Source organism: Balaenoptera physalus, assembly GCF_965194825.1.
Source record: "Balaenoptera physalus genome assembly, chromosome: 5".
Lineage (NCBI taxonomy): Eukaryota > Metazoa > Chordata > Mammalia > Artiodactyla > Balaenopteridae > Balaenoptera > Balaenoptera physalus.
In genome coordinates, this window is record NC_138884.1 from 74,767,543 (window position 1) to 74,783,901 (window position 16,359).

At 38.1% G+C, this 16,359-nt stretch overlaps 1 protein-coding gene across 6 annotated transcripts in view; it reads right to left on the minus strand.

Moving 5' to 3' along the window:
- Positions 1-16,359, minus strand: part of CEP135 (centrosomal protein 135) — a 78,154-nt gene that overhangs the window by 51,495 nt on the left and 10,300 nt on the right. For 5 of the 6 annotated variants that reach the window (XM_082464443.1, XM_082464446.1, XM_082464442.1 and 2 more), the window contains exons 7-8: positions 4,823-4,951; positions 2,662-2,877 (exon numbers count right to left, since the gene is read on the minus strand). In XM_082464443.1, coding sequence (XP_082320569.1) covers positions 2,662-2,877; positions 4,823-4,951 — 345 coding nt within the window. The remainder of the gene's footprint in view (positions 1-2,661; positions 2,878-4,822; positions 4,952-16,359) is intronic. The other variant, XM_082464445.1, reaches the window with a different exon arrangement.

The window sequence follows — 16,359 nt, forward strand, 5'->3', positions numbered from 1 at the left end:
TATACTTGTCGGACTTTCCTTGACCCTTGATTTTTAGGAGTCATCTTGTGGCCCTGTCATTTCCTGACTTTCTTATCTTATTTGCTTTCTCACCACCTGCTACTACCAACCTGGATCCTCTAAACTGCAACTGAGAGTGCTGAATGCCAAGATTAAAATATTATAACCTAATAGGAATCTTTTATTGAGCCAAGTTGTCATTCTTGATTACTGCCAATGGGACACGTGAAGCTGTGTTCAATATGTTGTATGCACAGCACAGAATATGCAAAAGGAAGTGGAAAAGGAGAGGAATGAGATATAGGAGTGCTGCAATGAAACTAAAGCCACAAAAGCAAAATTAAAACTGCAATAATTATGTTCTTCATTTTCAAGACTGTCTTGACTATTCTGGGTCCCTTAAGATTCCACATGAATTTCAGGATTTTTTTCCTATTTCTGTAAAAAATGCCATTGGGATTTGGAGAGGTATTACACTGAATCTGCACATTGTTTTGGGTAGTATGGACATTCGAGCAGTATGCAGTCTTCCAATCCATGAACACAGGATATCTTTCCATTTATTTCTGTCTTTATTTCTTTCAGCAGTGTTTTATAGCTGTCAGGGTACAAGTCTTTTGCCTCCTTGATTAAGTTTATCCTTAAGTACTTTATTCTTTTTTTTTTTTAATTTATTTATTTATTTTTGGCTGTGTTGGGTCTTCGTTTCTGTGCGAGGGCTCTCTCCAGTTGCAGCAAGTGGGGGCCACTCTTCACATCGCGGTGCACGGGCCCTCTCACTATCGCGGCCTCTCTTGTTTCGGAGCACAGGCTCCAGACACGCAGGCTCAGTAGTTGTGGCTCACGGGCCTAGTCGCTCCGCAGCATGTGGGATTTTCCCAGACCAGGGCTCGAACCCGTGTCCCCTGCATTGGCAGGCAGATTCTCAACCACTGCACCATCAGGGAAGCCCTCTTTATTCTTTTTTGATGCTATTGTAAATGGGATTATTTTCTTAATTTCCTTTTTGTATTTTAATTACTAGCATATAGAAATGCACCAGGTTTTTATGCAATGATTTTGTATCCTGCAAGTTTGCTGAATTTATTAGTTCTGTTTTTTTTTTTCTTTTTAATGGAATCTTTAGGGTTTTCTACATATAAGATCATCTCATCTGGAAACATAATTTTACTTCTTTCTTTTAATTTGGATGCCTTTTATTTCTTCTTCTTGCCTAATTCCTCGGTTAGGACTGCCAGTACTATGTTGAATAGAAGTAGTGAGAATGGGCACCCTTCCCTTGCCCCTAACCTTAGAGGAAAAGTTTTCAGTCTTTTGTCACTGGGTATGATGTTAGCTGTGAGCTTTTCATAATATGGCCTTTATTATGTTGAGGTAGTTTCCTTCTATTCCCCTAATTAGTGGAGGTGACGCTACAAAATTAACTCATATTATTCAACTGATGTAAAGTAGTGATCTTCAAACTAGGTTATACTCATTCCTGGGATAACATAAAGACTATCCAAGTATTATGTAAAACTATTATATATATATATATAAATGATATATTATTTACAATATATATTATATATATAATATATATATGTATATATAGTTTTAAGGAACCAATATCTGGATTCTTAATTTGCACACACAGTCCTTCTTAAAAATTATCTACCTGAGAACTTGCTTGTGCTCTAGGTATCATGTGAGTTCTTCTTTCCCACCTCCCCTTCCACAACTGCCTTTTCCCCACTTTTCAAAAGAAGGGCATGCATCTAATGTAATTCTATCTCAACTTATAAAAAACTTCTGAAGCCCAGACAAAAAGATAACCTGAAATGTTGGAGCTGGCCGAAGCCTTTGATTAAGACATTATTTTCTCCCATTATATCTTACTAAGAGATGTATTTCCAATAAAATTTTACTTTTTTATTTAATAAGTATTTATCAACATTTGTACTACAGTTGTCACTGTGATCCACTGATTACTAATAATTATAATGATAACACTATTTAGAGGAAAATACTAAATACTAACACTCTGAACCTTACAATCGCAGGACATTTTTTAAAACAAAAAATTTCAATTCATGTATTTTTTTAATTGCAGAGACATTTGACATGCGTTATTATAAAAAGATATTCAAGCATAAAATGTGTTAAAATAGGATAAAATTCTGTGAGGATTTCAAGAAGGGTCATTTGGATTATACTGGCTATATTTAAAAGAATGATATGACAGTTTTAAGAGATCAATACTTACAATTGATTAGAAATTACATCCTTTGCATCTATTTAAACTTGAAGATGAAAAATGTTAGCTATCAACTTAAAAATGTGCAAGGACATACACAGTTTCAAAAAATACCTTTAAAAGTTCATGAGCACAAAATGACTTAGAGGACAAACTTCAGAAGCCTGCTCACAATGCAGAGATAAAAGGACAGAGAAGAAAATCTTGTAGGAAAAGAGGATAGAGTCTGGAGAGCTGTCCTAGGAAGAGATGTGCTTCAGAAAGACAAACAACTAGAAAAAGGGCAAGAATTTAGGGGATGTAAACAACACCTTAGAAAAACGTGAATCAAAAAACAAACCAAAAGGCCCGAATAGGACATCAAAAGGTCTCAAGCTCACCATACTCCAGGAGAATTAATGAGCACCTCCACAACCTAGACACACCTTTGCTTCCTCAAGTTCTTTGTCGGCAGTCTCAAGCACTTCTTCTTTATGTCTTTCCAACTGCTGTGCTAACTGGTCAATTTCAGTTAATTCCTGGCAGAGTTTTTCATTTTTGTTACTTAAATTAACAACTTCAGTAGTTACTGTTTCCTTGGTTTCCATAAGCTCTTGTATATGCTTTTCCAGGTCTTTATTAGCTTGCTGAAGAAAGTCAACCTAAATTGAATTTGTAATTCATAAGGTATATAAATTGGAAAATTATTAAAATACTGAACTTCCAAAATATTTCAAAATACTCTATGTTTTTAAAAACCAAAAGTTAAAACCCCAGCTATTTTACATTTGCAAACTCATACTGTTTTGATTTGCAAAACTGACAATGTGTGGTTTAGTAAAACTATATATCCACTGTCTTCAATTTTCAAGCATGGAAGTAAAGGATAAGTAAGAAATTTGTGTGAACTTTTTCCCAATACAGAGTTTTAAAAATATGACAAGATTATCACTACGATGATAATATTAGTCTAGAGTGCTGTCCAATATAGTAGCCACTAGCATCCACACATGGCTACTGAGCACTTAAAATGTGGCTAGTCCAAACAGAGATGTGCTATAAATGTAAAATACAAACAGGATCCCAAAGACTTAGTACATAAAAAGTAAAATGTTGCAATGATATTTGACAACATTGATTACATGTTGAAATGGTAATATTTTGGATATATTTAGGTGATACATTATTAAAATTAATCTCATCTGTTTTCTTTTTACTTTTTTAATCAGGCTACTAGGAAATTTTAAATTACATATGTGGCTCATATCCTATTTCTACTGAACAGCACTGCTCGAGAGCTACTGCTGATATTTGGGGCTTACTCTATTCTGATTGCAGTCTAGGCAGCAGTGACATCTAAATTTCTGAAGGTCATGGAAACAACCTAAATGTCCATCAGATGAATGGATAAAGAAGTTGTGGTGTGTATATATATATATATATACACACACACACACAATGGAATATTATCTAGCCATAAAAAAGAATGAAATAATGCCATTTACAAACACATGGATGGATCTAGAGATTATCATACTAAATGAAGTAAGTCAGAAAGAGAAAGACAAATACCATATGATATCACTTATATGTGGAATAAAAAAAAATAATACAAATGAACTTATTTACTAAACAGAAACAGACTCATAGACACAGAAAACAAACTTATGGTTACCAAAGGGGTAAGGGGATAGAGGACGGATAAATCAGGAGTTTGGAATTAGCAGATACAAACTACCATATATAAAATAAAGAACAAGGTCCTACTGTATAGCACAGGGAACTATATTCAATATCATGTAATAAAAGACAATGGAAAAGAATATGAAAAAGAATACATATATAATATGTATAACTGAATCACTTTGCTGTATACCAGAAACTAACACACATTGTAACTCAACTATACTTCAATTAAAAAAAATAAATAAATTTCTAAAGGTCATTTGTCATGCTTCATAGAAGTCTCTTGTTCTTTCACTCTTAGGTCAAATGCATGACAAGGGAAACCACTACATAAGTAAGTGAAAACTATATGTTTAATTTTTATATTTATTTTAAAAAATCATCTTTTTTATATTATAAAAGACATACTGTCATAAAAATTTTGAAAATGGAGAAAATCATAAAGAAGACTATCCCATCACACAAAGATAAACTTTGTTAGTGTATTCTGGTGTATTCTCTTCTAGTGTTTTCTCTCTCTGAATGCATACACATTTTTTTTTTCTGTGTTCACCAAGTGTTTTTTTTTTAAATTCTTTAAAAATTAAAAATTTTTTTATACAGCAAGTTCTTATTAGTCATCAATTTTATACACACACATTTTTTTAAAAAGCAAACTGAAGGTTACATTTTACCTATGGTTTATTCTCTTCTTTTAAATATTTGTTATTATGGTATATATATATTCCTACCTCATTAAATATTCTTTAAAAACATGATTTTTCAATAGCTGCACCCAATTTTGGATATCTTGACTCTATCAAATTTTTTCCACTGTAAATAATAGCCAAGCAAACAACCCTGTCACTTTCACAAACCCATAGACCGTTATAAACACTTATGATTTTATATGCTCAGTGAAATAATTATAAAAGTCATTACCTGAATATTTAAATGAGCAATAAGCTTTTCGCTGGCTTTATTTCTAGTCTCCAGAGAAAGGATATCAGGGGAGCGACCCCCATCCAATGCAACCGACAGTCGTTCTATCTCTCGTTCTCTTAGTTCAATCTGAAGACATAAAGTCATGCTATCATTTTAAAAACTTGGGTTTTAAACTGAAATGATTAACACTGGACAAACATTTATTTGGATATACTTCCATTTTTCTTACGTCCCATAACATATACAAAAGATTAACATTCATATATATACCCACACATAAATGGGATTATGAAATGAATTTATGCAGAGCAAAAATATACACAGAAAATATCAACCTAAGAATTGTCAACGTAGGTTTCACAAGTATTTTTATTGAAGAGATTCTTCCTAATTTAATTTTTTTGTTTTGTTTTTTCCTCCTCTAAGAGTAGGCAATGTTTATATAAAAAGAAACTACTAACTACTGGAACTGAGTCTGAACTACTTCACTGCCTGGTGGAATAAATGTGGGATAAACAAATGAATGTAAAACACAAAGGAAAGTGATTTGCTACTGAAACTCAATATTAAAAAGGATATGAGGCTGGAGTGAATTTAATTAATTATCTATTATTTAGAAAACAACAGACTACAACCACGAATTCACATACGAGAATCTGGAAAAACTGGAACCTGAACCAAGATGGTGGAGAATGATGTGCTCTCACTCCCTCTTGTGAGAACACCAGAATCACAACTAGCTGCTGGACAATCATTGACAGGAAGACGCTGAAACACACCAAAAAAGATACCCCACATCCAAAGACAAAGGAGAAGCCACAATGAGACGGTAGGAGGGATGCAATCACAGTAAAATCAAATCACGTAACTGCTGGGTGGGTGACTCACAGACTGGAGAACACTTATACCACAGAAGTCCACCCACTGGAGTGAAGGTTCTGAGCCCCACGTCAGGCTTCCCAACCTGGGGGTCCGGCAACGGGAGGAGGAATTCCTAGAGAATCAGACTTTGAAGGCTAGAGGGATTTGATTGCAGGACTTCAACAGGACTGGGGGAAACAGAGACTCCACTCTTGGAGGGCACACACAAAGTGGTGTGCGCATCGGGACCCAGGGGAAGGAGCAGTGACCCCAGGGGAGACTGAACCAGACCTACCTGCTAGTGTTGGAGGGTCTCCTGCAGAGGTGGGGGGTGGCTGGGGCTCACCATGGGGACAAGGACACTGGCAGCAGAAGTTCTGGGAAGTACTCCTTGATGTGAGCCCTCCCAGAGTCTGTCATTAGCCCCACCTAAGAGCCCACGTAGGCTCCAGTGTTGCGTTGCCTCAGGCCAAACAACCAACAGGGAGGGAACCCAGCCCCACTCATCAGCATTCAAGCGGATTAAAGTTTTACTGAGCTCTGCCCACCAGAGTAACAGTCAGCTCTACCCACCACCAGTGCCTCCCATCAGGAAACCTACACAAGCCTCTTATATAGCCTCTTCCACCAGAGGGCAGACAGCAGAAGCAAGAAGAACTACAATCCTGCAGCCTGTGGATCAAAAACCACATTCACAGAAGGACAGACAAGATGAAAAGGCAGAGGGCTATGTACCAAATGAAGGAACAAGATAAAACCCCAGAAAAACAACTAAATAAAGTGGAGATAGGCAACCTTCCAGAAAAAGAATTCAGAATAATGATAGTGAAGATGATCCAGGACCTTGGAAAAAGAATGGAGGCAAAGATCGAGAAGATGCAAGAAAAGTTTAACAAAGACCTAGAAGAATTAAAGAAGAAACAAACAGAGATGAACAATACAATAACTGAAATGAAAACTACAATAGAAGAAATCAATAGCAGAATAACTGAGGCAGAAGAACGGATAAGTGACCTGGAAGACAGAATGGTAGAATTCACTGTTGTGGAATGGAATAAAGAAAAAAGAATGAAAAGAAATGAAGACAGCCTAAGGGACCTCTGGGACAACATTAAACGCAACAACAGAGGGAGGGGCAAGATGGCGGAAGAGTAAGACGCGGAGATCACCTTCCTTCCCACAGATACAGTAGAAATACATCTACACATGGAACTGCTCCTACAGAACACCTACTGAACGCTGGCAGAAGACCTCAGACTTCCCAAAAGGCAAGAAACTCCCCACGTACTAGGGTAGGGCAAAAGAAAAAAGAAATAACAGAGACAAAAGAATAGGGACGAGACCTGCGCCAGTGAGAGGGAGCCGTGAAGGAGGAAAGGTTTCCACACACTAGGAAGCCCCTTCATGGGCAGAGACTGCGGGTGGCAGAGGGGGAAGCTTCGGAGCCACGGAGGAGAGCGCAGCCACAGGGGTGCAGAGGGCAAAGCGGAGAGATTCCCGCACGGAGGATCGGTGCTGAGTAGCACTCACCAGCCCGAGAGGCTTGTCTGCTCACCCGCCGGGGCGGGCAGGGGCTGGGAGCCGAGGCTTGGGCTTTGGTCGGATCGCAGGGAGAGGACTGGGGCTGGCGGCGTGACACAGCCTGAGGGGGGCTAGTGCGCCACAGCTAGCTGGGAGGGAGCCCGAGAAAAAGTCTGCAGCCGCCGAAGAGGCAAGAGACTTTTTCTTGCCTCTTTGTTTCGCGGCGCGCAAGGAGAGGGGATTCAGAGCACCGCCTAAACGAACTCCAGAGACTGGCGCGAGCCGCGGCTATGAGCGTGGACCCCAGAGGCGGGCGCGAGCCACGGCTATCAGCATGGACCCCAGAGGCGGGTGCGAGCCGCGGCTAACAGCGTGGAACCCAGAGACAGGCGCGAGCCACGGTTGGCAGCGCGGACCCCAGAGACGGGCAGGAGACGCTAGGGCTGCTGCTGCCGCCACCAAGAAGCCTGTGCGCGAGCGCAGGTCACTCTCCACACCGCCCCTCCCGGGAGCCGGTGCAGCTCGCTGCTGCCGGGCTCCCATGATCCGGGGACAACTTCCCCGGGAGAACGCACGGTGCGCCTCAGGCTGCTGCAATGTCACGCCGGCCTCTGCCACCACAGGCTCGCCCCGCCTCCTCCGTACCCCTCCCTCCCCCCGGCCTGAGTGAGCCAGAGCCCCCGAAGCAGCTGCTCCTTTAACCCCGTTCTGTCTGGGTGGGGAACGGACGCCCTCAGGCGACCTACATGCAGAGGCGGGTCCAAATCCAAAGCTGAACCCCGGGAGCTGTACGAACAAAGAAGAGAAAGGGAAATCTCTCCCAGCAGCCTCAGAAGCAGCGGATTAAAGCTCCGCAAACAACTTGATGTGCCTGCATCTGTTGAATACCTGAATAGACAACGAATCATCCCAAATTCAAGAGGTGGACTTTGGGAGCAGAATATATTAATTTTTCCCCTTTTCCTTTTTTTGTGAGTGGATATGTGTATGCTTCTCGGTGAGATTTTGTCTGTATAGCTTTGCTTTCACCATTAGTCCTAGGGTTAGGTCCGTCCGTTTTTTTTTTTTACTTAAAAAAAAAATTTTTTTTTCCTAATAAATGTTTTCTTAATAATTTTTTCCTTATTTTCTATTTTTAGAAATTAAAAAAAAATTTTTTAGTAAGTTTTTTCATATTTTTTATTTTCAAAAAAATTAAAAATTTTTTCTTAATTTTTTTTCTTATTTTTTATTATAAAAAATTAATAAATCTATCTTTAAAAATTAAAAAAAAATTTTTCTGAATACATTTACTCTTAATAATTTTTTTCTTTTTATTATAATAGCTTTATTTTATTTTATTTTATCTTCTTTCTTTCTTTCTTTCTATTTTTGTCTCCCTTATACTTTGAGCTGTGTGGATGAAAGGCTCTTGGTGCTCCAGCCAGGCATCAGGGCTGTGCCTCTGAGGTGGGAGAGCCAACTTCAGGACACTGGTCCACAAGAGACCTCCCAGCTCCACGTAATACCAAACGGTGAAAATCTCTCAGAGACCTCCATCTCAACATCAAGACCCAGCTTCACTCAACGACCAGCAAGCTACAATGCTGGACACCCTATGCCAAACAACTAGCAAGACAGGAACATAGCCCCATCCATTAGCAGAGAGGCTGCCGAAAATCATAATAAGGCCACAGACACCCCAAAACACACCACCAGACGTGGACGTGCCCACCAGAAAGACAAGATCCAACCTCATCCAACAGAACACAGGCACTAGTCCCCTCCACCAGGAAGCCTACACAACCTGCTGAACCAACCTCAGCCACTGGGGACACATAACAAAAACAACGGGAACTACGAACCTGCAGCCTGTGAAAAGGAGACCCCAAACACAGTAAGATAAGCAAAATGGGAAGACAAAAAAACACACAGCAGGTGAAGGAGCAGGGTCAAAACACACCAGACCTAACAAATGAAGAGGAAATAGGCAATCTACCTGAAAAAGAATTCAGAATAATGATAGTAAAGATGATCCAAAATCTTGGAAATAGAATAGACAAAATGCAAGAAACATTTAACAAGGATGTAGAAGAACTAAAGAGGAACCAAGCAACGATGAAAAACACAATAAATGAAATTAAAAATACTCTAGACGGGATCAATAGCAGAATAACTGAGGCAGAAGAACGGATAAGTGACCTGGAAGATAAAATAGTGGAAATAACTACTGCAGAGCAGAATAAAGAAAAAACAATGAAAAGAACTGAGGACAGTCTCAGAGACCTCTGGGACAACATTAAACGTACCAACATTCGAATTATAGGGGTCCCAGAAGAAGAAGAGAAAAAGAAAGGGACTGAGAATATATTTGAAGAGATTAGAGTTGAAAACTTCCCTAATATGGGAAAGGAAATAGTTAATCAAGTCCTGGAAGCACAGAGAGTCCCATACAGGATAAACCCAAGGAGAAACACGCCAAGACACATATTAATCAAACTATCAAAAATTAAATATAAAGAAAACATATTAAAAGCAGCAAGGGAAAAACAACAAATAACACACAAGGGAATCCCCATAAGGTTAACAGCTGACCTTTCAGCAGAAACTCTGCAAGCCAGAAGGGAGTGGCAGGATATACTTAAAGTGATGAAGGAGAAAAACCTACAACCAAGGTTACTCTACCCAGCAAGGATCTCATTCAGATTTGATGGAGAAATTAAAACCTTTACAGACAAGCAAAAGCTGAGAGAGTTCAGCACCACCAAACCAGCTTTACAACAAATGCTAAAGGAACTTCTCTAGGCAAGAAACACAAGAGAAGGAAAACACCTACAACAACAAACCGAAAACATTTAAGAAAATGGGAATAGGAACATACATATCAATAATTACCTTAAATGTAAATGGATTAAATGCTCCCACCAAAAGACACAGACTGGCTGAATGGATACAAAAACAAGACCCATATATATGCTGTCTACAAGAGACCCACTTCAGACCTAGGGACACATACAGACTGAAAGTGAGGGGATGGAAAAAGATATTCCATGTAAATGGAAATCAAAAGAAAGCTGGAGTAGCAATTCTCATATCAGACAAAATAGACTTTAAAATAAAGACTATTACAAGAGACAAAGAAAGACACTATATAATGATGAAGGGATCGATCCAAGAGGAAGATATAACAATTGTAAATATTTATGCACCCAACATAGGAGCACCTCAATACATAAGGCAAATACTAACAGCCATAAAAGGGGAAATAGACAGTAACACAATCATAGTAGGGGACTTTAACACCCCACTTTCACCAATGGACAGATCATCCAAAATGAAAATAAATAAGGAAACACAAGCTTTAAATGATACATTAAACAAGATGGACTTAATTGATATTTATAGGACATTCCACCCAAAAACAACAGAATACATATTTTTCTCAAGTGCTCATGGAACATTCTCCAGGATAGATCATATATTGGGTCACAAATTAAGCCTTGGTAAATTTAAGAAAATTGAAATCGTATCAGGTATCTTTTCCGACCACAACGCTATGAGACTAGATATCAATTACAGGAAAAGATCTGTAAAAAATACAAACACATGGAGGCTACATAATACACTACTTAATAACGAAGTGATCATTGAAGAAATCAAAGGGGAAATCAAAAATACCTAGAAACAAATGACAATGGAGACACGACGACCCAAAACCTATGGGATGCAGCAAAAGCAGTTCTAAGAGGGAAGTTTATAGCAATACAAGCCTACATCAAGAAACAGGAAACATCTCGAATAAACAACCTAACCTTGCACCTAAAGCAATTAGAGAAAGAAGAGCAAAAAAACCCCAAAGCTAGCAGAAGGAAAGAAATCATAAAGATCAGATCAGAAATAAATGAAAAAGAAATGAAGGAAACAATAGCAAAAATCAATGAAACTAAAAGCTGGTTCTTCGAGAAGATAAACAAAATTGACAAACCATTAGCCAGACTCATCAAGAGAAAAAGGGAGAAGACTCAAATCAATAGAATTAGAAATGAAAAAGGAGAAGTAACCACTGACACTGCAGAAATACAAACGATCATGAGAGATTACTACAAGCAACTCTATGCCAATAAAATGGACAACTTGGAAGAAATGGACAGATTCTTAGAAATGCACAACCTGCCGAGACTGAACCAGGAAGAAATAGAAAATATGAACAGACCAATCACAAGCACTGAAATTGAAACTGTGATTAAAAATCTTCCAACAAACAAAAGCCCAGGACCAGATGGCTTCACTGGCGAATTCTATCAAACATTTAGAGAAGAGCTAACACCTATCCTTCTCAAACTCTTCCAAAATATTGCAGAGGGAGGAACACTCCCCAACTCATTCTACGAGGCCACCATCACCCTGATACCAAAACCAGACAAAGATGTCACAAAGAAAGAAAACTACAGGCCAATATCACTGATGAACATAGATGCAAAAATCCTCAACAAAATACTAGCAAACAGAATCCAACAGCACATTAAAAGGATTATACACCATGATCAAGTGGGGTTTATTCCAGGAATGCAAGGATTCTTCAATATACGCAAATCAATCAACGTGATACATCATATTAACAAACTGAAGGAGAAAAACCATATGATCATCTCAATAGATGCAGAGAAAGCTTTCGACAAAATACAACACCCATTTATGATAAAAGCCCTGCAGAAAGTAGGCATAGAGGGAACTTTCCTCAACATAATAAAGGCCATATATGACAAACCCACAGCCAACATCGTCCTCAATGGTGAAAAACTGAAACCATTTCCACTAAGATCAGGAACAAGACAAGGTTGCCCACTCTCACCACTATTATTCAACATAGTTTCGGAAGTGTTAGCCACAGCAATCAGAGAAGAAAAAGAAATAAAAGGAATACAAATTGGAAAAGAAGAAGTAAAGCGGTCACTGTTTGCAGATGACATGATACTATACATAGAGAATCCTAAAGATGCCACCAGAAAACTACTAGAGCTAATCAATGAATTTGGTAAAGTAGCAGGATACAAAATTAATGCACAGAAATCTCTTGCATTCCTATACACTAATGATGAAAAATCTGAAAGAGAAATTAAGGAAACACTCCCATTTACCATTGCAACAAAAAGAATAAAATACCTAGGAATAAACCTATCTAGGGAGACAAAAGACCTGTATGCAGAAAACTATAAGACACTGATGAAAGAAATTAAAGATGATACCAACAGATGGAGAGATATACCATGTTCTTGGATTGGAAGAATCAATATTGTGAAAATGAGTATACTACCCAAAGCAATCTACAGATTCACTGCAATCCCTATCAAATTACCAATGGCATTTTTTACAGAACTAGAACAAATTATCTTAAAATTTGTATTGAGACACAAAAGACCCCGAATAGCCAAAGCAGTCTTGAGGGAAAAATACGGTGCTGCAGGAATCAGACTCCCTGACTTCAGACTATACTACAAAGCTACAGTAATCAAGACAATATGGTACTGGCACAAAAACAGAAACATAGATCAATGGAACAAGATAGAGAGCCCAGAGGTAAACCCATGCACCTATGGTCAACTAATCTATGACAAAGCAGGCAAGGATATACAATGGAGAAAAGACAGTCTCTTCAATAAGTGGTGCCGGGAAAACTGGACAGCTACATGTAAAAGAATGAAATTAGAACACTCCGTAACACCATACACAAAAATAAACTCAAAATGGATCAAATGTAAGAGCGGACACTATAAAACTCTTAGAGGAAAACATAGGAAGAACACTCTTTGACATAAATCACAGCAAGATCTTTTTTGATCCACCTCCTAGAGTAATGGAAATAAAAACAAAAATAAACAAATGGGACCTAATGAAACTTCAGAGCTTTTGCACAGCAAAGGAAACCATAAACAAGACGAAAAGACAACCCTCAGAATGGGAGAAAATATTTGCAAATGAATCAACGGATAAAGGATTAATCTCCAAAATATATAAACAGCTCATGCAGCTCAATATTAAAGAAACAAACAACCCAATCCAAAAATGGGCAGAAGACCTAAATAGACATTTCTCCAAAGAAGACATACAGATGGCCAAGAAGCACATGAAAAGCTGCTCAACATCACTAATTATTAGAGAAATGCAAATCAAAACTACAATGAGGTATCACCTCACAGCAGTTAGAATGGGCATGATCAGAAAATGTACAAACCACAAATGCTGGAGAGGGTGTGGAGAAAAGGGAACCCTCCTGCATTGTTGGTGGGAATGTAAATTGATACAGCCACTATGGAGAACAATATGGAGGTTCCTTAAAAAACTAAAAATAGGACTACCATATGACCCAGCAATCCCACTACTGGGCATATACCCAGAGAAAACCATAATTCAAAAACACGCATGCACCCCAATGTTCATTGCAGCACTATTTACAATAGCCAGGTCATGGAAGCAACCTAAATCGACAGACAAATGGATAAAGAAGTTGTGGTACATATATACAATGGAATATTACTCAGCCATAAAAAGCAATGAAATTGGGTCATTTTTGAGATGTGGATGGATCTAGAGACTGTCATAGAGTGAAGTAAGTCAGAAAGAGAAAAACAAATATCGTATATTAATGCATGTATGTGGAACCTAGAAAATGGTACAGATAAACCGGTTTTCAGGGAAGAAGTTGAGACACAGATGTAGAGAGAAAACGTATGGACACCAATGGGGGAAAGCTGCGGGGGGGTGGGGATGGTGGTGTGATGAATTGGGCGATTGGAATTGACATGTATACACTGATGTGTATAAAATTGATGACTAATAATTACCTGCTGTATAAAAAAATAAATAAAATAAAATTCAAATATTTAAAAAAAGAAAAACGAATCTGGAAAAACCCACACACTTTCAATCTTTGGTTTTCTTTTCCAAAAAATTTGAAAACAACAGCCAAGTATTCAATTTAACAATTATTGGGCTTAGTTCTAAGTATACAAAGATGAATAAAACACAGTCCCTTACTTTCAGGAACACATAGCTTTACAGGAAAAGCAAGCAAGCCAACCAATAATTGCTTTAATATGTTGTTCAATGGTAGAAAAATAGAAATAGGTATATGGTACCAAAGTAGTCAAGGGAATAAAGTGATTTAGACTCCATAATATAGTCGTGTCTATCAAAATTAATGAAGGCCTTATCAAATAAACAAGTCCAAAAAAGTTATAAATGATGCTAGGCAGAGGAGAAAGGAGGGATGTTCTAGGCAGTGACAAAGAAGCATAAAGCAACACGATATGTTTGAGGGAGCAGAAATGACTCAGTATGACTGGATTGTAATGTGCGAGGAAACTAATAGTTGGAGATGAGTCTGAAGAATTAGGCAGGAACTAATTATGATAAGCACTGAATACTTCGCTGGGAGAAATATTACTCTGGACTAAAGGATGAATTTGATAAGAATAAGACCAGAGGCAGGAAGACCTCTTGTAAGAATAGATGAGAGATGATTAGGGCCAGTGGGATAGGGCAGAGCGAAGTAGTAAGTTTAAGAAGCACTCAGAACTGACAGAGCATGGTGAGTGGTGTGTGACAGGAGGAGAATGAGATCTAGAAAGACTACAGAATGTTGGCTTGGGCAAATGCTGATGCTTCCAACCAAAGTAGAGAATATAGGAGGAAAAAGAGATTTGAGACAGAAGTTGGCAAGTTCAGTACTAGGCATATGTGTACAGAGAGCATTCATCCAAGTGGAAATGCCCAGTGTCAAGTTGGGTATATGGGTCTGGTCCTCAGCAGAGAGGTTTGAGCCTGAGACACTGGGGAGTCATCAGTATTCAGGTAATAAACTAAGACAGTGGATGAGACTATTTGAGAAAACACAGAGGGAGAGGAGAAGGAGTCAAAGACAGAATCTTGAGAAACAGTGATATTTTAGGGAGCAAGAAAAGGTAAACCAAAAGAAAATGAAGCCATGGATGAGTTTCAAAGAAAAATTATGAATGATGTCTAATACTACAGAGTGTGTCACGAAAATGAAGACTTAAAGTATCCTTCTGGAGGTAGCAATTAATGTCAGTGGTATCAATTACTAGATCAATTTATAAAGTGTGGGACAGAAGCCAGACTGAAAAATGTTACGGAGTGAACAGGAGGTGAAGAAGAAGAGAAAGAAGAATATGATATTCTTTAGAGAAGTACACATGAGGGAGAAGACATTAATTAGCAAGAGGGAAAAGTAGTTAAAAGAGATTTTTAAAGGGATATTAGTGATGACACTAGTGCCTCCTCACAGGACTGTTAAGAAGACTAAAAAATTTATAATTGTAAAGTGGCCATGTAAGCTTGTTAAAGAATAATTGATTAAAGCAATAGCCTAAGGAGAAGAGAGGAAATGGGGCCAAGTGCACAGGCAGGAAGACTAAACCTTAAACAGGAAAAACACCACCCTACCCACTAAGTCTTAAGGAGAGCCTGAGTGTGAATATTGCTCATTTTAAAGGGGTAGAGATAGGAAATTGAAAAAAAGGTGATATCCTGAGAAGGAGGGTCTTATAGGCAGGGAAAGAGCTTGAAGAGAACAGTAAAATCTGGAATGTATGCTGAGAAAAACAGAACAAGTTCAAGCAAAAAAAAAAAACCAACTGATAGGGAACAGAGTGGACTCAATCAAGATTGATAACCACAATAAATTGGTGGTTTCAATCAGAATGGTCAGGCTATTTTCTCCAAACACCCCAGCCACCTCATACAGAGATAGTAAAGATTGGTCAGTTTATGTTCATAAAGTACTTGGAAAAAAAATATGATGAAAGAATGACTGAATATAAATTGAAAAATATCAATACAATTCATCTCATGTGCATATTTGATATCTTCCACATCTCTCCATGAAGTAAGTTTTTTGGTTGACATTATAACAATTCCTTTTAACTCCATTTTATCCAAGTAATCTTCAAAGTACTTTATAAACTTAACAGTTACACCAACACATAAGTTACATCTATATTTGTATGTGCAGATTTCTTCACTCCAAAAAAATGTAGTCATGTGCAGAAAATGAAAAACATGTTACCCAATTTAAACTTCAGTAAGCATGTTAAGAAAGCAAGCCTATAATTATCCAAGTCAGAATTTAGCCAAGACACCAACAGAAAGTAGGA